Here is a 26,502-nt window from a genome sequence, read left to right as displayed (position 1 = left end):
AGCAGAAACTGCTTGTGCTTAATTGCCATAAAGAGGACAATAACTCAGTTTCTTTAGGACAGTCATCCCTTGGTATTCCAGTGTCACTGGTTCCAGGACCTGCCCCCTCCTGCCCAGACACCAAAATCTGTGGATGCTCAAGCCCCTTACATAAAACGTAGTAGTACTTGTATATAGCCAATTTACATCCTCCCGTATACTTTAAGTCATCTCTAAATCACCTATGACACCTAATACAATGGAATGCTACAGAATAATTGTTATACTGTGTTATTTAGGGAATAACGAGGAGGAAGAAGTCTGTATGTGTTGAGTATAGATGCCACGATAGTAGGCCTAACTACATAGTACACACCCCCAACAACATAACGCTTTTGACCAGAGACTGGGTGAACCAGTAGGTGCAGAACCCACGGACACAGAGGGTCGACTGTATGACACTCTCACTCAGTCTCTCTTTTCACACATCCGTAAAATGTTGCCCACACTACCTACTTGTGGAACTGACTATAAGACTACGTGGTGTTGACTTTAAGAGCGGTGTGAAAAGATGTCCAGACCATCTTGGGACTATGAAAATAGGAAAAACACACCTAAAAGCAGCAGTGGGTTTGCTATGATAGGCTCCCAAAAAGCAAATGTTGAACTGATTGATGTGCGACCTATATAATACGAGATCATGGCTATAAGCTAATGTCAACACACACACTCTCGCTCTCTCTCTTAAAGAGTTATCTCTAGGCATCCATATTATACAATGGAGGTTTTTAAAAAATGCCTCCTATACAGGATGTCCCAAAATCTTAGTGAAGATTTAAGTTATTAGGGCTGAGGATGGGGATGGTGAGCTGAACCCATCCTCTGCCATTCCAATAGGGTTAGCTACACATGGTCTTGATTATCATCAGTTAAATGTGCAGCCAAGATTAAAAGAGATGTTTTAAAGGATTAATTAGTGAACCCTCAAAAAATTAAATTAAGGGCCTGTGTTGAAACAGCCAAAAGGAAACTAACACAGCATTGCAGCAACAGCGCTTGGAGGGCACTCACATGGAAAAGCTTGGGCTGGAAATACTTGTTTAGAAAAAGACCTACATCACTCCACCCTCCTTCATCAAGTAATCCAAGCCACCCGAAGTGCTCAAGGTCTAACCCAGCAAGATGTATTTTATTAAAGCCTCTTTCAGCTTGAACTAGATCACATCCTTGGGAATAAACAAATGTTATTCAATGAACGAGTAGAAGAGATTCTTGGTTACTACTACAGTTCTTTTGTGTAGACTGCTTCTAGGTTAATGCAAAAAGCTCAAAAAAGGACATCAGATAAGGGAAAAAGCTTTATTATTCAGGATCAGCTCAGAGTCTGACACTGACACACAACAGGGATAATTACCTCATTACATTTGACCTTTGGCACCCATCTGAAGTACTAGTTTCCAAGTGAGACATGTTATACCCAGCAGATTCTCAGCAACTTCTGACAGCCACATTTACCCCAACTTCACTCAGCAGAGCTGTCAGAAGATGTGCAGGAATACAAAGAACAAAATCATCAACTTTAGGTATCCTTTTCTTTTTCAAGGATTACTTTCCCTACTGGCTTTCAAATCAAGAGAAAGATAGATAGCATTATTGCCAAGGATTCATCATAAATAACACCTTCCCCCCGTCTAACAATCAAAATTCAAAAACAAATATATGTAGACTTCCTAAATATTCAGTTAACACTAGTGTGCTTTGTTTTGAAATAGTAATTTTATGGCTTCCCTTTATTCTTCTCCTTGGATAAAACCAGGAGAACCCTGCTTAACTGACCTTGGCAGCTCTGCTTGTTACAAACTTAAACTTATAAGAATCAAAGGAATTAAAGAGTTGTCATTAAGAACAGATTTGAAAAGTATCACAAAAATATGAAGAAAGTCTACACAGCCCTCAAATATATAGATAAAATGAATCAAATTTCACGATTGCAAGGGCACTCCCTCCTACGAACATAGCTCACAGAAAGTATATGAAGCTATAAGGTTACAAGGGGGGGGAATATAAAACAACAGTTCATCTCAAGATGATCAATACATAACTGTTGATTAAGGGAAGGGATGTTAAGATATTTTGCACATTATAACTTAGTCTATATACTCTATATTAAAAATGCATAAAAAATCCCAAGATTTTTTGACTCAGTGCTATACTAGAAAGCAGTTGCTTTTAATGTATATAAAGAGAATCCATAAAAGCAAGTTAAAGCCAAGATTTTTGAGATTCTGGATTTTCAGCTCAGAACAATCTTCTTTAATAAAGTATCAACAATTTTTCTTAAAATCTGATGACTTTTTTTTTTTAAGGTTGCAGCACCCAGAGAAGTGAGGACTGAATTCAAACTGGAGCTTTGGTGTATGATTACTGAGTTTATAAACATCTCCTCTTGTAAATGGCAAAAATCACAACCTCTTGTAGAGCATGATGTTGAATTGGTAACATGGCCGATTGCTTAGCAAAAATATGGGGAACTTAAATCTCATGTGGGAGATATATTTAGGGAAAAAAAGACAAACAAGGGTTCTAGTGTTGTTCTACTTTTTCCAAAGAGTTGAGTGTCTTTAAAATAAAAATGATTTTAACTAAAGGGACTGTTATCATTGAATCACACACTAAATCAACATAAATGTACTTATCTGAACATCACATCTTTACACATACTAAAAAAAACAAACAAAAGAAGTAGAGTGGAAAGATTATATATTTTAAATGCAAGTATATTTGCTGGAGGCAGCACAGATCCAGGGGTCTTCAGCAGCGGGCCTTCACAGATAGGCCTCCTGCTCTGGCCAGCAGGTACTTTACACTGTGCATAGAAAGTCTCAGAGTAACAAGAGACAAGTCTTGTTTTTTGCCTCTATATGCTGGTATGTCATTATAGTAGAGAATATGAATAATTAAAAAAGTGAAGACTACTTATTGAAAATGTTTGAAAGGATTGTCTCTAAAAATGAAAAATGGTGGCTTTCTTATAGAGCCACTCTGTTGTATTTTTATATTGTTTTAATGGGCCGAAGTTCAGTTAACTTACTCAGATTAAGGTCTATAATTCTGTTGACTGTTCAGGACTACAGTAGTCATCTTGAGACTTTCTGTGGAAGTACGTACAAATTTTCCTCATGGAGCTGGGAGTAATAGTGACCTAGAAGAAGAAAGTTCCGATTTCAGACATTTTCTGAGACAAAAGTCCAGCTGTTGACCTAGCAAGTTATAACCTATAGATATTTTACGTTAGGATGCCTAGAAATTTGATTATTAGTCAGCCAGCTTTCAGTCTCAAACACTCTTATGACAATGTCACTTTTGGTTGATTTTTACTGAATAGAGTAAAAATTTAATAGTACACAAGGAAAGAAGGCAGGGACTTTTCACGTGAACAGAAATATTTACCAGTTAAACCTCCTAGTAGGAACCAAAGAGGTCAAAACTACTATCCTCTTAGAAATGAGTAAATTACCCTCTCAAATTTAAAACGATAGGTATTTAAATGGCAGCTACCAACTACCCTCTTCTGAAGTCTACATTATCATTGTGTACATAAATTTTAAAAACTTGAAACTTTAGCTTCAAAGATTGAAAAAATAAACCAGTGTTAAAAAAGAAACGAGCCCAAAATGGAGTCACAGGTGCTAAGCCCCACCTCAGCAAACCAAGACTAGTAATATATAACCCATTTGCAGTTTCAGCCTCTCCCAGGAATGTAACCTTTAACTGGTCTGGAATTTCCTGATTAATACCAGTGAGGTAATCTGCTCGATAGACCCCCTGCGTTCCCCTAAAGAAAGGGGACCTTGTCTGAAATAATTCATTCTCTCAATTTTCCTTTCCCTTCCTCCTTTCTGTCCTTAAAAGCCTTTTGTTTGGCCCTGGCCACATCTTTTAGTTGGTTAGAGCATTGTTCTGCTATGTCAAGATTGAGGGTTCAATACCCAGTCAGGGCACATACAAGATTCAACCAATGAATGCATAAATAAGTGGAACAACAAATAGATGTTTCTGTCTCTCCGAAGTCAATAATAATAACAACAACAACAAAAAGCTGTTGATTCTGTACAGCCCCTCAGGACTCCTTTCTATTTGCTAGATGGGATGCTGCTTGATTCATGAATTGTTGCGTTTTGTGGTTTTAACACTGCAAGTATCTTGAACCAGCACACTCTCTTTTAAAATGTTCTGTAGCAAGGTCTTAGCTAAAGTTTGTGTTCAAAGTAATCTTAAAATATTTCTAGTTTATTACTAAAATTATGGGATAGGCGTCGTGATAGCAGGTGGGTGACAGAACTGGCCTAAGGTTATCCAGCTTCTACCTTTTAAAAGGGCAGATGTTGCTGGTCACAAACTGCATTTTAGTCATTCTACCACTTTCCCAGTGACACAGAGAACGAGCTACTATGGACTACACAGCAATTTCCTTAACCCCCCTCCCCTTAACTGACAAACTGATTAACAGAAACTTTATTCCCTTTGGCTGCTGCTCATGGCTCACCCAATGCTCTCAGCCACTTCTGCCTCCATCATTATAACGAGTCACTTGATTCTTCAGGTTTATAAACTATTTCTGCCACCAGTTTCTGCCTTTTGAAATTATCTAACTTTAAATAGTATAGAAAAATAAGAGTCCTAAAAGGATAAGTAAAACTAAGCTGATGTTTAAGAAAGTGTAGATAATGGTGAGTTGCCAAAACATTGATGTGAGCAAGGAAACTATAAGAGATAAGGGATAATCATTAAAATCTAGGAGTCTGCACTTAAATTGCTTTGCAGTTTTGCTTTACTTCAAGTAATCATAAACTAATTACAAACTAGTTATCTATTTATGGATGTTGGCAATTTGTATGTAAAAAGGGAAGAAGTCTATAAAAAGGTGTTGCCAAGGGCTTGAGGCTGGGGAAAATAAGCAAAAAGGGGGCAGGGAAGGAAAAATGTCAAACAGAGGAGAGGAAGGTATCTTTGAACTGATATCCTGGAGGACAAGGAGGCTTTGATGAATCAGACAACAGGGCTGAGGGGTATGGACCTTAACAGGACGACTTTAATGGGAGTAAATAGGGTTGCCAGATAAAAATACAGAACACACCCAGTTACATTTGAATTTCAAACAAATAACTTTTTAGTATAAAAAGTTATGCAATATCTGTCCTGTATTTTTACATGCTAAGTCTGGCAACCCTAAAATAAACAGATTTACTTAAAAGCATCCTGACTTCTAAGAAAGGATCTGTACCTGCCCTGTTCAAGTTAGGAAATGCATCTTACCACCACTGTTGACTTACCGGGCCTGGAGAAGTCTTTCCGCTCTGTCTCCTGGAATTGGGGGTCTGAGACGATGGACTTCGTGGTGATGAATTCTCAGCCTTCCGTTTGGCTGCCATGGCCAATAACCAGTTTTTGTTCTCTGGGGAGCTATTCTCTTTGCCTACCAATTCAGACCCTTCTCCACAAGATCCCAAAGGAAGAGACAGTGACCCGCAGCCCTCTGAAGCATAAGGACTGGCAGGAGAAGGAGGCTCGGAGACACTCATACTGGCTCCTTCAATCTTGCTTGATTTGGTAGGACCTAGAGAGTCCTTACCAAGGTCTTCCTGGTTGCCAGTAAGGCAGCACAGATCCAAATGAAGCTTTTCAACGGGGTCATCAAGCTCAGTCACACAGCTGCAACTCTTCACACACTTTTGTTTCACATTCTCCAGACAACTTGAGTCTAGCCTCCTCTTCACTCTATTTCTAGACTCTGAGCAAGCCACTGCTTGGGATGATTTCAGGCTCACAGGAATGAGGGCTTTTCTTGGAGATGTGATCTTGGTCTCACAAGCAGGTGGAGTGATGGGTGGTGATGAAGAAGGTGTTTGCGTCATCCAGTTTCTAATGGACATCTTGAAAGATGAGGGTGGCTTGGGAGAGACAGAGGAGATGGAGCCTCTTCTGCTAACGGGAGACCGGGCTTTGGCAGGAGGGGTTTTAATAGAGAATGTGGGAGTATTTGAAGGAAGAGGGAGGTCTCCAGCACAGCTCGGAGCACAGGCTGCTGAGGAAGGGGAGGAACTAGATGGACTGATCTTTACTCTGGGGGCTTTGGCAGGAGTACTCTGGCCACTTGTCACTGTTCCTATAAAACAAAAGAGGGTCACAAAAGTCAGAAGTGAAAGCCAAAGAAAATCCCTGAATCTGCATCAAGGAAAATTATAGCTAATTTAATCACCCAGGGGTTGATTTCCCAGTGAATCGATCATATAAATCATTTGATTCTTACCACATCCTCTTAGCCTTTCCTTCCCCTTTCCTAACCGCCAGCCTCCCAGCTGCCCCACTGTAAAACTTATACTTGTAAAAATCTAGAAAACTCCGGGAAAAAAAAAGATTAAAAGCATCCAGGTGAACCAATTTTAGTGTTTTTCCTATACTTGGGCATGTAATCTTGAGCCCAATATGTGACTTGAGCACAACCCTTTAGCTCCTCTGCCTCAGTTTCCTTATTTGTTAAATACAGTTTTTAATCTCTACAAATATTCCATCAAATTCTTAATGCTATCAGGCCCCATGAGGTTTTCCACTTTAATTTACACACGGCTACTATTCTCCACAAGCCAAAGTATGCCAAAGAACATTTCAGAAATTCAATGCTTGCTCTCGGTAAAGCAAATTAAACAGTGGGTAGAACTCTTCTCTGTGTGTCTTGCCCCTTGTTTATAAGCAATGGCAAGTCTTCCAGGCAAATTCTTATAAATTTTATGATTCTCCCCCCTCAGGCCCCACCAGATAACACTATATTTTCTTACTTCCTTCTGAACTTTCTAGATTTCTGAGTAGTGTTTGTTTTCAAATAACAAGGAAAAGACATCTGTTTATTTCTTAGCCATAAAGTCTTTGAATTATAACTCTGATATTTAAATCAGTTTAATAATTAATTGCATTTATATGCAACTGAATTTAGAATGGCCTGACATAAATAAAAATACAATCTTTTAGTTAGAAGAAAGATTTACTAAGTTCAGTCATTTAGTTACCCTGTGCTTTTCACTACTCAAGCAGCCTTGCCTTGAGATAGAGAAATTCTACCAATTGAATTACCCAAACTCCTCCCATAAACCATGTTTTAGAAATGGCCAAAATGATACCGTTCCTTCAACAGAGATCAATACTAGAAAAGCGCATTTTGTTATAATATATATGGAAGGGGAGCTAGAGCCAGGGGCCTGTCCACGGAGCACCTGGCGATAGATCTGACATTCATGTTCTAGAGCTTGATTGTAGTTATTATTTCAAATGGAAAGAAACTTCTCATTTGCTACACTCCTCAGTGCAAGTCAACAGTCACTGCACAGCTCTACAGTCATTTGTGCCATTAAAGTGGGCTGACGTGTATGTTTAGGGCAGAAAGTCCTAAAACAGTCTGAGTCTTACAACATGCAGATTTGAAGGCAGGACTAGGGGAGAAGAAAAGGCTGCGTAAGGCGCAAAGCAGGTAGGTAAGTTTCTGTTACTTCAGTGGCAGACACCTGAAGTGTTTATCAAAGGTCAGCAGGAAATCCGATGTGGGCAAGTTGGCCATTTCTTTCTCCTTCAGGATGTTATAATGGAGGAAGGAACAGACCATGGGGGTCAAAGAGCAGATTTTGTTAACTTTGAAGGTTAACAGAACTTAAACTATGGGTCAAATTAAAACCCTTTCTTTTTTAAATTTTTAACAGCAGTTAGATTATAAAAGTAATACAAGTTCATGTTAAAAAATTCAATTACAGAGGGGAATAAGGTAAACAGCAAAAAGCCCTCTTTTCAACCTTCTTCTTTCACTCTTATGTGCATTCCACAATTATCTATGTGTTTCCCAGCACACATGAGGGTATAGGTATATACCTTAAAAAAACACAATGGATTATTAAACACACACGTTCTGCAATTTGCTCTTTTCTCTGAATAGTGTATCTTTTTCTCTTTATATCTTTTCATGAAAGTATGCTTAGACGCACTATGCTTTTCAGCAGCTGGACAGTATGTCACCATAGGGACCAGTCGATTCAAATATGACATGCCACACAGCACTTCATCTATGTAAGTGCATCAATCCCTATTACCCCGAAGCACTGCATGAGATCTGACGACACAGAATAGACTGGGTTACTGCTCTAAAGGTATCCAAAAAGTTAGTTCCTTCAAGAAATTATATAGAAAGCTTACAAATAATCATTTAATCTGTAGCTTCTTTTTACATAAGGGTTTGCCAACTGGCCTCACTCTACCTTCCAATCTTACTACGTTCTATGCCGCTTTAGGGCCCTGTTACAGGAGACTCCTCGCTGCTTCCTGAGCAAGCTGTGCACTGACACATTTCTGTCTTTATTCACGCTGCTTTCGTGCCGAGTCCGCGCCCCTTCTTTGCCAGGCAAAATTTTCCTCATGTTTCCAGGTTCTGATGACAATTCACAAACCTCTTTCTTCCTCTCTGAGGATAGAGCTCTTCTCTCCCAGAGGAAAAGGGTTTGCAGGGCTGTTGTTTATACAGCTAGGAGTAATGTTTAGAATGTACTATAGCTGTTTTTTTGTTTTTCTAAAAATCTGCCTCCTGGACTAAACTGCAAGCACCTGAAGGGCAGGCGATGATGATTTAGTCATTTTTAGGTCTAGTGCCTAAAAAGTACCTAGTCAGGATTTATCAAACCATGTTTGTTAAATTTCATTACTACTGAGAGGGATGAGGGTGAGGTTCCAGGCATCAACAAAAAAAGACTCTGTAAACATTCTGCTGACTTCTAAGACTGCAGCAAGCACTTAAGATAGAACAGGTTAGGGTTCCTTCTCTTCAAGATAAGGATTATCATCTTTGTCACTCAATAATGCCTAGACCAGTGGTTCTCAACACCGGCTACACATATCAGACTTAGTTGGAGCTTTATAAAAATATAGGTAGTTGGCCTTAATCCCAGACCCAGCAAGCAATTTATGTGACACACAAACTTTTAAAAAGCTCCAGAAGTGGTTCCAATACACAGCCAGGGTTAAGAACCATTGGCTTTGTCAGATCTCCAGCTGAAACAGTGAAAGAATAGTAAGCCACAGAGCAGGTACTGGCTGGGAAAAGTAGGGCAGAGGGAAAAGGGGCTGTGTCTTGGGATTTAAAGCCTTCCGGCTGGTGTGCTAAGAGAGTCAGAAGAGAAGATATGCAGTCCAGGACAGCCAGGAAAGTTGGGGGGGCCATTAGAAGACTGGGAAAACAGAGGAACATAATTTTCAAAATGGCAGTGTGATTAGCAGCCGCCAATCTGTTGCTGGATGGTGGCTTACAGGAATGAATGGCCAGTGTGCTAGCCTTTGGCACTCACGTCAGGTTGTCACTCTGTAGTGCTATTCACAGTAACTCCAGCATCATTCAGAAATGGAGAAATCTAGGTATAACTCCTGGTTTGGTCTTAATTTGAATTCAGCTTTGCTGTGTTGGGTTCTAAAGGAGGTAGTACTATAGAGTGTTCCCAAACACACACTCTAGAATCAGACTACAAGGGTTCAACTCTGGTTCTACTTCAACTTCACAGCTGTGTACTCTTGGGTAAGTCCAACTTCCTTGAGCTTCAGTTTCAGTTGTTTGGGGAATTAACTGAGATAATCCAAGTAGGTCCTTAAAACAATTGTATAGTACTCAATAATGGCTATATGTCATTGTTATTATGGTCCAGATTTGGTCAATATGTGGAACTTTTTTGGGGACTTGGATTCCAAAATTAGGAATAATTAATGACATACTAAAAACAAAGTTAAAAAGCAACATACTTTTCATCAAAAATCTTAAAACGGTTATAGCTGTTGACATGGAAAATCCACCTCTGGAAATCTATTTTAATGGAAGAGGGGACTCTAAATTCTTAAAAAAATTTTCACAGAATATTGGAAGCAAACTGTCCAACTATATGAGAACAGCCAGGTACATCATGGACCACTAACTCAGTGGACTATTTTACGTTTTGTTAAAAAGATAACATAGAAGGTGGCTAGAACATCATATCATGTTCAGTGAAAAAATCCCTAAGTAATTCAAATGTATATACAATATAACTATGACTGTTAAGAATATAAAGGAAAAAAATCTGAAAAGACACTCAAAATGTTAAAATTCTCCACGAGTAGGAGAAATACTGATGGCTTTTTCCCTCATATGATTCTTCTCTTTTATGTTTTCTAAAATTAGGGAAAGAAAAGTACATATAAAGACAAGGCAGCAGACAGACATCCCATGTTCATGGATCAGAAGATTTAACAACATTGATAACATGACAATACCACCAAATTGGTCTGCAGATTCAATGTATTCCCTACCAAAATGCCAGAGACTTTTTGCAGAAATTGACAAAATGGTCATAAAATTTGTATAGAAATAAGAGATCCAAAATAGCCAAAACAATCTTAAAAAAAAAAAAAAAAGAAAATTGGAGACTCAGACTTTCCAATTCCAAAACCTACCACCGAGCTACAGTAATCCAGACAATGCGGTACCAGCATAAGGACAGACATGTACCGTAGGTCAATGGGAGAGAGTTGAGAGTGCGGAAATAAACACTACACAAACCTTACATTTACAGTCATTTGATTTCCACAAGGAAGCCAAAACAATTCAGTGGGTTAAAGAGCAGTCTCTTGAAAAAGTGATACTGAGAAAAAGCTGGATATCCAGAATGCAAAGGAATAATTTGGATCCTTGTCTCACATTGTACACAAAAATAAACACAAAATGGATATAGCCCTAAAATAAAACAACTCTTAGCTAGAAGAAAAAAGAAGGAGTAAATCTTTGTGAACCTGGGTTAGGCAATGGCTTCTTAGACACACAATAAAAAACACAAAAGACAAAATGAAAAAGAGACAAATGGTACTTCATGAAAATTAGAAAATTTGGTGTGTCAAAGGACAACACCAAGAAAATGAAAGACAACCTACAGAATAAGAAAAACGTATCTGCAAGTCACTATATGACAATGGACTTTTACCCAGAATATATAAAGAATGTTTACAACTTAACAATTAAAAGACAAATAACCCAGTTAAAATATGGGCAAAGTATCTGCACAGGTATTTCTTGAAGGAAAATACACAAATGATCAATAAGCACATGAAAATATGCTCATCATCATTAGCCATCAGGGAAAATTCCCAACCAAAACTACAATGAGACACCACCTTACCCTCACAAGGATGGTTAAAATAAAAAAGATGAACAATAACAAATGTCAGTAAGGATAAGGGGAAATTGGAACCCTCATTTTGGGTGTTAAAAGTACTCTAGATTTAGACTGTGTTGATGACTGCCCAGCTCTGAATGTATTAAAGATCGCTGAATTGTGTACTTTAAATAGGTGTATTTATGGTACATGAATATAGGGTGGGGCAAAAGTAGGTTTACAGTTGTTCACATGGACTAAAATACAGTAATTAATAACTAATACAAGAATAAGCTCTGTGTTTTGTGTACTTACAACTGTAAACTACTTTCGTCCACCCTGTATGCCAGGCCTACTACTGCTTCGGGGTCTTTGCATTTGCTGTTTTGTCTGCCAAAACATCCACATGGTTCGCTAGTTCACTTTCTTTACTCAGACACCATCTTATCTTTTCACTGAGATGTCCCTGGGCACCTCATTTAAAATTTTAATAGCACACTTTGCCAATCTCCCCCCTTCCCTTTTTCCTAAGCACTTGTTATCTGGCACAGTAGTGCTATGTACATAGTACATATTTCAAAATGTCTTTAATTTGTTTATCGTCTCTCATGCTAACATGTAATCTTCATTTACATCTTTGGAATTCTTGATTCTTTTGTTCATTGTTGAATCCCCAACAACTTAGAGCAGTGCCTAGCACATAGTAGGCATTTAATAAATATTTTACATTTAAAACCACCAGTGTACTGAAGTATCTTGTGTAGATGAGAAACACAGTAGTATTCAGAAAATTTTTACTGAAAAGAAAAAATGTCAGGAAGATATTTTTCTTTAAAACGGTACCAACACTGCCCTGGCTGCTGTGGTTCAGTGGATTGAGCATTGGCCTGTGAACTGAAAGGTTGCTGGTTTGATTCCCAGTCAGGGCACATGCCTGGGTTGCGGGCCAGGTCCCTGGTCAGGGGTGTGCAAGAGGCAGGCAACGGATGTTCCTCTCTCACATTGATGTTTCCCTCCCTCTCTTTCTCCTTCCCCCCTTCTTCTCTCTCTCTCTGAAAATCTAAATAAATAAAATCTTAAAAAATATATACCAACACAACATCAAATCTTAGCTTATCACTCTGTACAGCAGAACTAAACCAATCAAACATAAAAAATGTAGAAAAATGTATGGGATCCTTACCTAGGTCAGCTCTCACCTCTCTTTTCTTCTGAGAGGCCCAACCCACTACGGAGAGCTTATCTGTTGACTTCTCCTCTATGCCTCTATGCAGGCGCCAGATTTTCAGTGTATTGTCATCAGAGCAGGTAGCAATCTAATGAGAACCAGAAAGGAAGTTAAGTTTTAATCAAAGATTCACGACAAAGTAAAAAGTACGTGTGTCCTAAGGGCTCATGACTGGAAAATTATTTTACTTGATATAACAGGATACAGAAAACGGCATCTGAAAGATCATATATTTCTATCCCTTGTTTTTAGGAATTATTGCAGATTTCCAAAGAAGTGAATTCTCTAGTTTCTTTTTTATATACATCCTGCTGGTTGGTATGTCTTTTGTTACCAGTCATTTCTTATTAAACTAAAGCTCTATAAACCAGCTTCATTTCATTTTACTCTCAGTAAGTTGGGTAAGTCATTATCTTTATCATCTTCTGTGTAACTATGAAATATTTCATTAAGAAACGCTTTTTTGCTTTCTCTTTCTCTTAGATGATCAATCAGTATATGTCACTGACATTCAATTTCTAAAACTTCCTTCTGAATTCTGCATGTTCTGGCTTATTGCTGAAGTAATGGGATCAGTTCCAAGATCAGACTTGTCTATGACTCTAGTAGGCCGTGACAAGCAGAATGAAGCCAATCCTGAGATTTTTTTTTTTCCAGATAGGTAAAGGAGCAATATGGTAAAACAAGTTCACTAGGCTGAAAGCAGTTAAAAATAACCTTTGCCCCTTTAAAAATATCTGACCATTCCTGATCTTGGTCCCATGCCTTTTATGGCAGAGAAAGTCCAGCTTGAAGAGCTTGTGGCAAATGGCCACTGGTACCAGAGCTGTTTCCCAGCATTTGTTTATATAATTTCTCTATTTCAGTCACTAAAGAGATAGAAAAAAAAACACACACGTTCTCTTAAGTCTTGGCCCCCAAGAGACTGGCAGCTTTTTCCTTTCCTTACTGGGAGGCCAAAAGAAGACACATACTTAACTGCTCAACAAAAAATGCCTGGAATCCCCAGTTACTCTATAGTCTATTAACAGGAGCTATTATTTATAGAGCACCTACTGTGTGTCTGACACTTTGCATTCTTCACCTTATTTCATTCTCACAATATAAAAATCCTTGTATTTAAATCTCATCTACAAAATGGGAATAAAGTTATTTGTCCAAGGTCACCATAATTGGGTGGCAGATCTAATAAATCCACATTTTTCCAATTTCCAAGGCTAGATCTTTTTTTTTTTTAAACCATATTTTACCTTCCTAACTCTAGGCTAGGGACAAAATTATTTCAAAGAACTTTTTAAAAAGGTGGTCATTAATTACTATTGGAAAACAGCCCTGCCACTTTCTGTACATAGAGATAAGGGCAACATATGATGGCTGCAAAGAGATGACATAATTAACTGAATAATTAAAGAAACCATCTTAGTAAGTTCTATGATGATATAGTACTTCATGTTAAAAGGAGGTACTTCACTGTAAATAACATAGAATCTCAGAGGAAAAATGTCACTAGGGTAATGTCAATGCAGTTATTGGTAATTAAACAATTGAAAAAAAAGTCTATCGTGAAGCTGACCACAGACATCATTAGACAGGGCTAGTAGGGATGCCAGAGTAGACGAGACCATGAGAAGTTTCTGGAAGGCAAATAACAGATGGGAACAATAGGCAACATAACCCTAAAATATCAAAATGAGAGAGAGATGGCTCTCCACATAACTGAGATTTTGCATAAATCCAGAATAACCCAAAGACCAGAGGCAGCGAGGAGCTGGGAGAGAGTAGAACTTGGGCTAATATTATGTGAAACCCCCACCTATACATGTAGGGGTTTGTTTATGCTCCTGGCCTTTCTACATTTCAGGTTATTTATTTGTCTTCACTACTTAAAAAAATGTTTTTAAAGGGACAGTATTTTCTTCTTTCCAGAGCATCTAAAACATTTTGGAACTACTTCTTGTGTAGTTTAGCCACAGATAACCTAACATAGTAGGACTTCACACTATGCATTTTTTAGGCATGTGAAAATCCAAGTGGGACTGTGAAGAACAGTCAAGATGTTACCTTCAATACACCACATTTATAGTATGCAGAAAATTAAAAATACAACTTCTTACCTTAGATTTTCTTTTACCTTAGAGTTTAAGGTAGTTTTAATTAGACTAAAAACTTAATTCTATGTTTATGAAAGGAATGACTCTAGGAAACCAAGAAATCAATCCTTTACCTTATTGCGTAATACAATTTCTCTATTGTTAGAGAAAAGTAGAATATGTATAATTAATGCTGATACAGATCTTGGAAGGCCTCTAGTTCTTTTAAATCTTTATTTAAGCATGAAAGTCTATATAGCTCTGAACTAACCTTGAGAAAACCCACAAATCTACGATCTAGTTTCTAAACCAACTATGGGTATTTGTTTACAAACCTTTGTGAAATCTGATGGACACCAGCACACAGATGTGACCTCTTGAGAATGACCCAGGAGCACAGTTGGAGGATGCCAGGGTGTGGACACCTTCATGCACCATCAAAAAGAAACAAAAAAGTCAGCAGAGCTGTGTTAGTTCTCCCAGCTAAAGGCTTTGAATCTCTTTGTATTCATGTCTTAGGGATCTTTAGGATTGTTACAAAGGCTCGTATGTATGCCTAGTTATAGATTAGAAAAAGAATCCTAATGGGTAATAAAAGTATTTTTGTCATCAATTTGAGAAAACAGGAAAGAGCCAACGTAAGTAAATAATGAGCTTAGATTCTAGTTTAGGTCTTATTTCAAATCAGGACCATCTAGCTGTACATATTTTGACTAAAATTCAAGACTGGCGTTGTCCCTCACCTCTTAGCTGGTAAACTTTATGGAAGGATGAGGTTCACCCGCAGTTCAAGTGGAACCCTGTTGTTACATTGCCTAGGCATTTTCAGATCTTCTCTAGCCGGCTACCTTCAGGGTTACAACATGAACTGAAGGCACCTGAGACATGCTATCATCATGCTTGGGACAAGAGGACAGTCTTTCTTCCAAAAGAAGACTCACTGACTTTTACCAAAGTTATATACCCCTTCATTTTAGAGGATATAAACTATATTTTATATGACACCTCGATATCCTTTTTGGAAGAAAAATTCCTCTAAAATGTTATTTCAGTTAACTTGCTTAAAGAAGACTTGAATTTTCAAGTAAGTGTTGCCACATTTTTAAGGTATAAAAAAGAAGGATCACATTGTGAAGTACTACACACATGACGAAGAATCATATTTTCTCCCTTATTGGATGCCACTAATAATATGCATTTGACAGCTGTCTGATTCAAGAGCTGCCAATCCCTTTCAGAGGCCATGGGAATTAATCAGCACAGTATGGAGTACAAACTCCCATTACTATTATTAGCATGTGTTTGAAAAGGAGAAATTATTCTCTTCATTTTCCTGAGGCTCTGAATCATTGCTCATTTATATAAAGAAAGTGGAGGCGACTCCGGAAAGAATATTTGTACGACTAAATAAACTTAATAGATTCCTCAGATTGTAGTTAAGAGATCTGACACAATGAATCATAAGGTTATCCAACTTATTACTACTCCTCTCTTGGGTTAAATGGCACATACATAATGATTCAAAAAGCAAAAAGACAAAAACCAGAGTCTAATTTAATTTGCCTTGCTGTGTGAATTAAAGTTGAACAGATAGGAAGCTCTTTCTGAGCACTATCTAAAAGGATTTCACTTACTGTCTACTCCTACTGTGCCACAGAGAACAATGACTTATTCTCCCTTCAAGTTAGCATATTTTAAAAAAGACTTTCAAGATAATCTTTAAGTATCTCAATAGCCACAGAAATTCTCTTTCCTCCTCTACTAATGGGCCCCAGGCCATTAAGTTTCTAATCACTAAAGACCCAAGCAGGTCTGGTAGCAGGAAGTTAAAAGGAAAAGGAAATCCTCATGTCCTCTTGACCCCTCCCTGGTAGAAGCACATTATTCTACTCTATTGGTTTACTCTGCTATTGCCTCTAGATTTTCATTTCATGATACTGGCCCTTGCTCAGTTTCCAGATTTTACAATACCTACGAGAACCTAAATGTGTACTCAAAGATCAAAATAAATTTCAAGAAAAACCAAACATCTACCAGTAGAATGTATGTACATTACTGCATTTATCTATAGGATGTCAGAGCAAAAACCAAAGGACAAGACCCCTTTAAAAAACTGTTTACAATTTGACAATAACATAATAATAATAATGACAATAAAATTCAGCATGTCTTGAATAATTACCATGATCCAGGTACTTTACATAGCATTAAAAGTGAAGGGAAGGTTCCTCAAAAAGTTAAACATAGAATTAATTTCCATATGACCCAGCAATTCTAGTCTTAGGTATATTTTCCCAGGAGAAGTGAAACATGTTCAAACAAAAACTTGTACATGAATGTTCATAGTAGTTTTATTCAGAAAGCCAAAGAGTAGAATAACTCCAATGTCCACCAACTTATGAATGGATAAATAAAATGTGGACTACACGTAAACATACAGTGGACTGTTCAGCCATAGAAAGGAACGAAGTACAGATACATGCAACAACAATAACCTTAAAAACATGTTAAGGGAAAGAACTCACACATAAAAGATCACATATTACATGATTCCATTTATATGAAATGTCCAGAATAGGCAAATCCATAGAAACAGAACATAGGTTAGTTGTTGCCAGGGGCCGGGGGGATATGGAGAGTGAGTCTTAAAGGGTACGGAGTTTCTTTCTGGAGGGATAAAAATGTTTGGAAATAACACGGTGGTGACAGATGCATAATATTGTGATTATACTTAAATCACTGAAGTGTACACATTAAAATGACTAAAATGGTGAATTTTATGTTATATGAATTCTACCTAAATAAAAAAAAGTGGAGGGAGGACCATGCTGTAAGCTGAAATGACAACGAATGTCCAACAAATGTTTGTGAATGCAGGCTGGGGCTGTCCTAGTATGATACAGCATACTTACCGTAATGACTGCTCCAAGGAAGACTAGTTTCCTCTAATGAACCTCAGGTGGCTTTTAAATCCTTCATTTTTATTCAGATAAATTTTTACTTATGCTCATTGTTACTATAAAAACATTGCCGTAATTACATGATTACATTTTTTTAAAAAGCCTCCCTCTACTTTTAAGAAGGAAGAGGAGACTATTAAACCTAAGAGACATTTACAACATGTCTGCATTCTGGAAATGGTCAAAACACAGAAAATTGTCCTCTCTTACATATTCCCCTTTGTTATAAAGTCTTTAATCCAAGGCATAAGAATTCCAAAGTTGAAATCCCAGAACTACGAAGGTACCTCTAGTAGTTATTGGCTCTAACCTACAGACTTCATAAAACATTTTATATGTTTAAACATACAAAACAGATCAGAACCTTTCCTCAGAAAAATGTCCTTGCTCAGTCCAGTGAGAAACCAAATCTAATCTTTATTTCTGCCATGAGATCATTTACACTTCCTAAAGTGTCAGGCTCAGTGTTTTGCCAGTCAGCGGTAGAATGACTATGCCAAATCAGTTTATTTATAACCACTTCAATACTATTCAGTGGCTCTATTAGAAGTGAACCAGGGAAGGAGGGAGTATGGGTGAGGGTGTCCCAAGGGGTAGAAAATTAGAGAGAAAAAATATATAATATTAAAACCTTTTATTTTTAAGTCTTTGATACCAGAATCAGTGTATATTATATCTCCCCTTTGCTGGGCAGTGGTGAGAATTAAAAAGCCATTCTCTTGTGTCTCAAGATCTAAAACTTTCTTCTTTCACTCTGTCTTCTTATACCCATGGACTTTTAAGTGTAGGGAAAATACCAAAACTTGTGAGAATTCTGACTTCTTGGAAATGTAGCAGCATTATAAGATAATGTAACAAGCTGGATATTCAGCTTGTGTAAAAAAAAATTTTTTTTAAGCCCCAACCCCCTTGTTTTATCATGGAAAAGAGAAACTGAGCCACCTCACTAGGCTAATTCAATTTTAGGAGCAGTAAGCTTGCCAGGATCTCAAATATCAGAGTCTGCACACTGAGGTACGTGTGGACAGGCAGGAGAACATCATGTCTGACCCACGTCATTCAGCACAAACACATGACCCAGCCTAGAATTCAGAAAGGGTCACCCATGTATGTGACAGCCACTAATTGGGTACCTGAACACGGGTTACTAACAATGGCTGAGTATCTTTACTACACATCCTTAAGGAGTATTCCTCAACCCTCATTCCCTGAAACAACTATAAAAGATCTTTGTACTAGCAAACAGGGCCAGGGAGGAACTTTGTAAGAACTGGCAATAAAACTGTATCTATGTCTTAATGTATATAATTAAGAAATTGATTTTAAATAATTTTTTAAAAAAGATCAGGGCATAAGTATTTTTTGGACAATCATTTATTACACTTTTTGGTGTGTCTGATTTTTTTTTCTTCTCTAATTTTATTGTTATTCAAATACATTTCTCTGCCTTTTCCCTCTACCCCAGCCTAACCCCCAGCCCTCCTCACCTCCCTCCCATTTCTACCACCCTCCCACCCCCCATTATTGTCCATGTGTCCTTTATAATTGATCCTACAAACCCTTCACCCTTTTCACCTGAAATTCCCTCTCTTCTCCCCTCTGGTCACTGTCAATTTCTCAATTTCAGTGTCTTTGGTTATACTTTGCTTGCTTGTTTGTTTTTTAAGAAGAAACTTAAAAAGATATAAGACCAAATTTGAAACTCAAAATTTAAAATATAAGACAGAAACATTAGTGCTAGTGACACATACTGTTAAAAGTTTAAAGCTCAAATCAGGAGAATTTTATAGACAAGAAACAAGGTGAAAACTTATCACAAGATGGGGGTGTCAAATATGTTTTATAAGCAAATTTTCATTTAAAAATACAAATAAAAAATATGTTATAGAGAAAGAGGCAGGCCAAACACAAAAGCATCTTAAATAGAATAATATCTCCACCTTGTGACCATCTAGGATAGTGTTACTAAAAGCTATTAATAAGGTAGTGTTGCATTTCTGCAACTGTAGGTATACAGAGAAATTGCTTTTTACTACTTCCCTCAGGACCATATAAAATTAAGCTGAAGAGTTATGCTTTATATCCGAGAGTGTCTACCCTTGTGCTAAGACAATATAGTCTTCCTAGAAGTTGGCAGGGCTAAAAGTGATGTAACTTCCCTTGAGAAGGGATTTGATAATATGGAACCTCTGACTCTAAAATCCAGAATGTAGATAGTCCTGAGATGGCTGAGAAGAAAGCGGAAGCTACACTAACCTCCTCCCAGGACCAATTTGGAATTACAACTAAATTGTAGAGAAATCATCCTGAATAACCAACTGAACACTAGCTGGAGAGAAGCCTTATAACCTCAGACAGACAGAAGAAACTACTGCACCATAAAGTGACTGATAGGGAGTGAGGAGACGTAAGAGGGCTGGCTGGGCTCCCACGGGCTGCAGCTGAAGTTCCGGAGGGACACTTCAGTGGCTGGGGGATTCCCCCAGAGAAGTGTGGGACAGTTCTAGATTTCTTAGCTTCCAGTAGTCATTTTAGAATCACTTACTTACAAAGTAAAAAGTATAAATATAAATTCGTATAGCAGAAATGAGAAATCTATAAAATCAAAAAATTTAAATATGCTATTAAGTATATATAAAACTGATAAACCAGCCACATCTGTTTTAGTAGGCCAAAGACTGAACTACTTCTAAGACAGAAGAATAAAGAACACAATTATTATACAGATATTTTTCAGGGTTTTGTGCAAGGTTCTATGGCTGATTTGGGTATAGACTGAATCCTAGAGTTTAAAGTACTATATGTATTTGTATTTTGAATGAGAATTTGAAAACACAGGGCAGAAAGGCAGTACAGCATGTTTTTCCAGGAAGCAAGACAAAGTAATTAAAATTCTTTCCAGTCTTCTGAATTCTCAATTTCTTGATAACCCGTAAAACTATTGGAGGGTATGGATTGTCAATTTCTGAGCAGCTCTGGCCATAGAAGTATGATATATTTTGTGACAACAGAATGAGATTTTGGCTATATTAAAAGACACGAAGCAACTTTTACTGAACATCTGATGTAGAAAAAGCTAATAGTATATGTTTACACTAAACTTACCTCATTTTGGAAAAGAGAAATATTTGCAAGAATATTTTAGTCTCATGCTTGTGGGGGAAGCTGGTAACTTACCTTCCAGATATAGGCAGCTTCGTCACTTGAGCCACTGACTAAAAACTGGTCATCTGGACTAAGACTGGATTTAATATAAAAGGTCGAGTTTTGATGTCCATTGAAGATAGCCACTACAAGAAGGGGGGGAAAAACAGTGTATTGTCTGTTGAAGCTGATGGTCAAGCTATATTCACCAAATATAAAGGAACTGGATATTGTCAGGAAATAAAGCAAATCCTAGAAAGAGGCTATATTATATTAGATCCAATCTCATGATCTAAACCCAAATACTTGGTATGTGGCTGACTACAGAGAAGAAAGTAATAAGAAAACATTCTTACTTTGAATAGAGTAGATCTTCAAACATATGTTGCATGAACGGGTAAAAATCAGTAATAAGAGTTAAGATTTATGGATAGCTTGTCTGGGATGAGGGAACCTTTTAAACCCAGCACTTATTATAGGCTGAACGGTAGAAGGAGGTAGCGGGGTAAACTATATGTTCATATATAAAATACTCCAACGAGGTTAGGTTTAGCCTTGAGGTGTAGACTTCTCACTATGCATGGTTAAAAGGGCAAGCTATCCAATCTAGCATAATGTGCTTGATAGGTTATTCTATCTTAAGGAGACCAAAATTTGAAGTCTCCAGCATCAGAACATTACTAGAAAGTAAAAGGAAAAAAATCTGTTATTGGAGAACTTCAGAATACATTTAGGCAGGAAAAAAAAGGATCTCACTCCAACCCTCTAACAGAGGGGAAAGAATTATTACGGGTCTAAACAGCTGTCCATTAGTTGCTCACAAAAATCCCTTCCTTTTGCAAGAATAAAACGAAAAAAACTTTCTACTTATAGCTTTTCAAGAAAAATCCTACATATCAAATACTCTCCACATTAAACACTTTCACTGTGAAGTTAAGCAGGATATGAATCAGCTCAGGTACACACAGTATAGACTACTATGTTTGGGTCTCTTAGGAAACTGTTTTGCGCTTTACTGAAAGATTGTATTATGAACAAACGTATTTCCAGAAATTATGGAATGTGTTCAGTTTGCCATTCAAAAGAATACTGGTATAACTAACAGTCCACACTTGCTTACTTCTTAGTTTTCACTAGAAATTAAGGTTTCTAGTGTTAAAAATTAAAATCAATATATGCAGTTAAAACTACTAAAATAATAAGGGAAACATTCTAGTATGCAAGGAAAATTTGTGTTTTCAGTTGAAAAAAGAAGAAAAAAACAGTACAAGAAATGGAAATGTATTTATTTTGTTAAGGGAAAATAAAGTAATTTTGTCCTAAAGAGCAGTTAAAAAAGAGAGGGAGAAAGAATAGGACAAAATCTGAATATAAAAAAGGAAGTTATAAAAGGTTTGTGAAAAAGGAACCTGAAGAAGAGTTTTATGCATGGTCATGCTGGCTAACACTGAGATGAATTTAATCAAGTAGATGAGTTTTTGTATCAAAAGTAACCTGATACAAAACTAGAATTTGGTTTTCTCTCTGTTAAAAGAACAAAGTTCAGCTGCCTCTTGCATGCTCCCAACTGGGTACCTAGCCTCCAACACAGGCATGTGCCCTGACTGGGAATCAAACCAGCAACTCTTTGGTTCCCAGGCTGGCACTCAATCCACTGAGCCACACCAGCCAGGGCAAAAGTTTTATTGCACCTTTGGTCTGCTCTTGATGAAGAGATTCTGAATGGTTTTTCTTTACCTTTGAGTAATCTACCTAAAAAGCAGGGATTTTGTGCTTTATTTAAGTAAACGCCGACGTTGTTTTAACAGGTCTTTGATTACAAGGGCTAAGTTTTACTTACAAGTATCTAACTTTCTGAATGTGCCTGTAAAATCTTTAATTGTCATCATGCTTAAATGAGTAACTAAGCATTATTTCACAGTGACCAATGATCCTATTTGATTATTTTAAAACATTTTGACAGTTTTGACAAACTTCCTATAATCAAATTCTAAATGTAGTCCTTTTGACCTCAACCAACTAATTTTTCAGAGGGTCCTTGAAACATTTCAAAGGATTTGTTCTTTTATAAAAAAGGAGATATCAAACTAATTAGGCTGATTTGTAATGTTACATTACATGGGAAACATTGTCAAATTAAGTGATGATAAGCCTTCTTAGGTTATATTACATGGGTGAATGTTACTAACTTACAGATCATACTATTGAACTGGGTCAGAATTTGTAGAATTCTAATGAAAAAACTGATGGCTTCACAAAACTGCTAGTAAAAGATCAAGATCAACTGAGCTGGGTGGCTCAGTTGGTTGGAGTATTGTCCTGTACACCAAAAGGTTGCAGGTTCAATTCCCTGCCAGGACACATACCTAGGTTGTGGGTTTGATCCCTGGTCAGGGTGCATAGGGGAGGCAACCAATGGATGTTTCTCTCTCACATTGGTAATTCTCTCTCAAACCAATGGACATGTCTTCGGGTGAGGATTAAAAAAATAATAGTTACATAGGACTAAATGAACTAATGAAGATGATTATAATTTTTATGACTTTTAGTTTGAAGTATTATTGGTTCTTTAATCTTTGTTTTCCAGATATAAGGACATTTTTTCCCCTCCTGAGCTAACCAATGACCCAAAGCAATTTGGTAAATTATACCTTTTTAAGCAGAATTAAAACATTTATTTTTTTCTTCCTACCTGATCCCTACAGAATTTGGAAACTCTTAGTATGTATTCTTTTTTCCATGCAACATAGTTCTTTACATAAGTTCACTAAGAATCTGTCCTCTTTGTAACAGGACATACTTGGAAACATTGGTTACATTAGCAGGGCTTTGACTGGAATGTCATGTTTGGCAGAGACATACATAGACTCAGATACGAGCAGACAGCTTTAAGGAAGTAAGATTGAGTTTACGGAAGCCAATAAAGCCCCCTTGGGGAAAAAAAACAGCCTGGTACCTTGATTACAGGGCTCAGCAGCCTTATCACATTACTTCCTGGCAGGCACAGGAAACTCAGGATATTTCAGGGAGCTCAATAAGAGAGGAATGAACCCAAATCTAAAGGTATTACAAGTGAAGTCCAATAGCAAGCCTTTGGCTTGGCTTAGTGTTGAGAGGCTGTTAAAAGTTGAGTCTGGAGATTCCTAATGAAAAGTTACATAAAGCAGATTTAAAAGAGCCTATATGATCAGTTGCTATTCTTGAAGCATTTATGTAAATAATATGACCAAGTTTATTGAAACCAGACTTATTTTGCAAATAAATTAGTCATAATTTGGTTATCTTTGATTAAAATAAGGGTGATTTTAGAGAAAAAACAATTTGTCTCAATAGAAACTATGAGACACACTTGTGGATATAAGATTCCAGTTCTACTGTCTATTGTTTTTGAGATTTTGTTTTCCACCTGTAAACTGGACTGGATCCTGAATTCTAGTTTCCTCAAATATTTGGCTAACAACTTAACAAACTAACATTTCCATTTTTTCTCCCACGTTTGACTTGGAATCACTTGAGAACTAGGGCCACACTTTTCCCAAAGCCCTGTAAACTTTAGCTGAACTTGATAAACACTTAAGAGAGGTCACCACAATTGTCCATTTTAGACAACCTTTATGCCTGCTGTTGTGTAAACCACTCAAAGTTTATCTGAACACCTGATGACATCATCAAAGACATTTCAAACTGCAAAAGATGTTTCAACCCTGACATCTAGCAATCTTCTTGACTGGCTACTCCCTAAGCTCAGAAACTGGTGTATAATTTGCTCCAACAATTAACTTTTGTTTCTCTTTTGTTTCCAAAGAAATGCCTCTTTATATTAAATGCCTGACTTCTTGCTTACACAATATAGACATGCTTTGGGAGACCACATGCCTCTCTGCCTCCTGAAATGAATTTAACTGGACTGACCTATTATTGTCAGGACTAAGAGACTGCTTCGATGCAACAGAACAATCTACCAACTCAGCTTCTGGACTGTGGACTTCTTAAGAGAAATTTCAAAGGCAGGATTGACTGTAGGGGAGCAAAATTTCCACCCCAAATGTGTCTCTTTGGCATAAAGATTAATTTAAGCTGATTATTTTTAAGAAACAGAAGACTCAGGAAGTTTTTCTTGTTACCTCCCCCTTAACTGCCTAAAAGAATTTAGATAAAGGGCCTGTTCCCATAACAGAGATATCACCAGAGATATCTATGAAGAATATGTAGGTGTGGTGGGGGAACATTAGAGATCAGAGTCTGCCAAATCCCATTTCCTCTGTATGGCCTAGCAAACATATGTTTACCAAACATTTGCCTTTCCATCTCTAAGTGAATTACCTTCCATCCCTCTTAAGTCCCTCCTAAACCACTACCCCCTTTCTCCTTAGCTCAAGATGGCATGAGCTCAACTGCCTAATTTGTCGTTGCCACCTCCTCCCCTCAGTATTCTTGTGGAACCCCTATATGTAAAAAATTAAATTGAATTTTCTCCTGTTAATCTGTGACATGCCAATATAATTCTTAGACCAGCCAAAAGAACCTAGAAGGGTAGAGGGAATTTTCTTCCTTCCTGATAAGAAACAAATCCCCACAAAATAAACAGGGTCCTTTATTCTGAATACAATTCCAAAACTGTAACTGCTCATCTTTCTCAGCTCTAACTATGAATGGAAAACTATAGACCATATTTCCTACTAAACCTAAAAGTATTTATTGCCCTCTGCTGGTACAAGAAAGGCTAGCATAAAGTACATTACTAATGTTTCAAATCAAGCAAAAAATCCTTCTAAAACCTATTTTGGGCTCAATTTTATTTTTCTTTGTTTGGGCTCTTACAATGCTTCATTAAAGTGTTTCACAGTCCTCCTTATGAACATCACTTAGTATAATAAAACACTGTGAATTAGAAGTATAGGAGATAAAGTACTGAGTCCAGGACCTTTTTGAAGTTCTGAAAAATACAGCGGTTACCAGATGTGTCACACATACACATGTCTGTCTGTTACTCAATTTTAAAGAAACATACCTATTTATCTATCTATCTAAGAGAACCAATTAAGTTATTTTAAGAACACAAGAAAAACGCTGCTGAATTATTATAGTGGCCTATAATACAGTACAGTGGCCTTCTGTACTATAGTACAGGGCATATCTGTTTGATGCCAGAGGGACAAAGTGAACTCAAGGTTTCTTTTAGGTGCCACACTATATATAACAAAATCACTAAATTAGAAGTTGTCTAAGTTCTGATTCCATTCAGGAAAATAGCAAAGTAAGTCATAAAACCTTTTTCCTTTCCCAAATACCCCTGTTCTTGTTCAGATAACACCAGACCTATTTCAGGGCATTGGAAAAGCCAATTGCGATACTGCCACAGATACAAAGTCCTAATAATGGCTTGGAGGCAGTCTTTGGAAACTTTTATAAGAGCCCTGTGAAGTTCTGTACTATTTTGAGATTTTTTTCAGCACATCTTACTTTTAGTGGGAAATGGGTAGATCTGGGGATTGGTTAAAGAATTCGAAGTCAATAGGAAGAACCAGCTTACTATCATGTAGCTTGCTTAAGTAATTAATAATGTTCTTGAAACTATGTAACCCAAATAACCCTGTTAGAGTATGCTTGAGAACCTTTGGTTTCTTTTTAAAAATGACGTTTATCAGATTGCACTTTTAATATTTTTGAAGGAAAAAAAGGGTGAGGGTGGGGAAAACATAAAAGAGGCAAAATACCCTCCAACACTGAGAAAGCTGAGATAGGTAGGAATTATTTGGGGGGGTTTAAAAACTTCAGATGCCTAATTTTATAAACACCCTGCAAACAGAACAAAAGCTGAGCAGAACAGCTTTCTCTGTCCCACAAAAATGTAGATAATTCATCAGAACTAATCAAACACCCTAAAACCCTCATAT

The 26,502-nt window shown here is 37.3% G+C and overlaps 1 protein-coding gene across 3 annotated transcripts in view; it reads right to left on the bottom strand.

Annotated features, from left to right (window-relative positions):
- DTL (denticleless E3 ubiquitin protein ligase homolog) overlaps window positions 1–26,502 on the bottom strand; it is a 61,722-nt gene that overhangs the window by 16,766 nt on the left and 18,454 nt on the right. The window contains exons 11-16 of one of the 3 annotated variants that reach the window (XM_045188457.3): window positions 20,639–20,751; window positions 14,837–14,926; window positions 12,367–12,499; window positions 5,313–6,145; window positions 3,071–3,181; window positions 1,325–1,514 (exon numbers count right to left, since the gene is read on the bottom strand). In XM_045188457.3, the coding sequence (XP_045044392.1) occupies window positions 3,083–3,181; window positions 5,313–6,145; window positions 12,367–12,499; window positions 14,837–14,926; window positions 20,639–20,751 (1,268 nt within the window). In that variant the 3' untranslated portion in view covers window positions 1,325–1,514; window positions 3,071–3,082. Of the gene's footprint in view, window positions 1–1,324; window positions 3,182–5,312; window positions 6,146–12,366; window positions 12,500–14,836; window positions 14,927–20,638; window positions 20,752–26,502 lie in introns of those variants that run through there. The other 2 variants (XM_053916207.2, XM_024551372.3) reach the window with 2 other exon arrangements.

Source organism: Desmodus rotundus, chromosome 12 (genome assembly GCF_022682495.2).
Source record: "Desmodus rotundus isolate HL8 chromosome 12, HLdesRot8A.1, whole genome shotgun sequence".
In the NCBI taxonomy this organism is placed as follows: Eukaryota; Metazoa; Chordata; class Mammalia; order Chiroptera; family Phyllostomidae; genus Desmodus; species Desmodus rotundus.
Note: the sequence above shows the minus strand (reverse complement) of the source record. Positions and strands in the feature narration are given on the sequence as shown.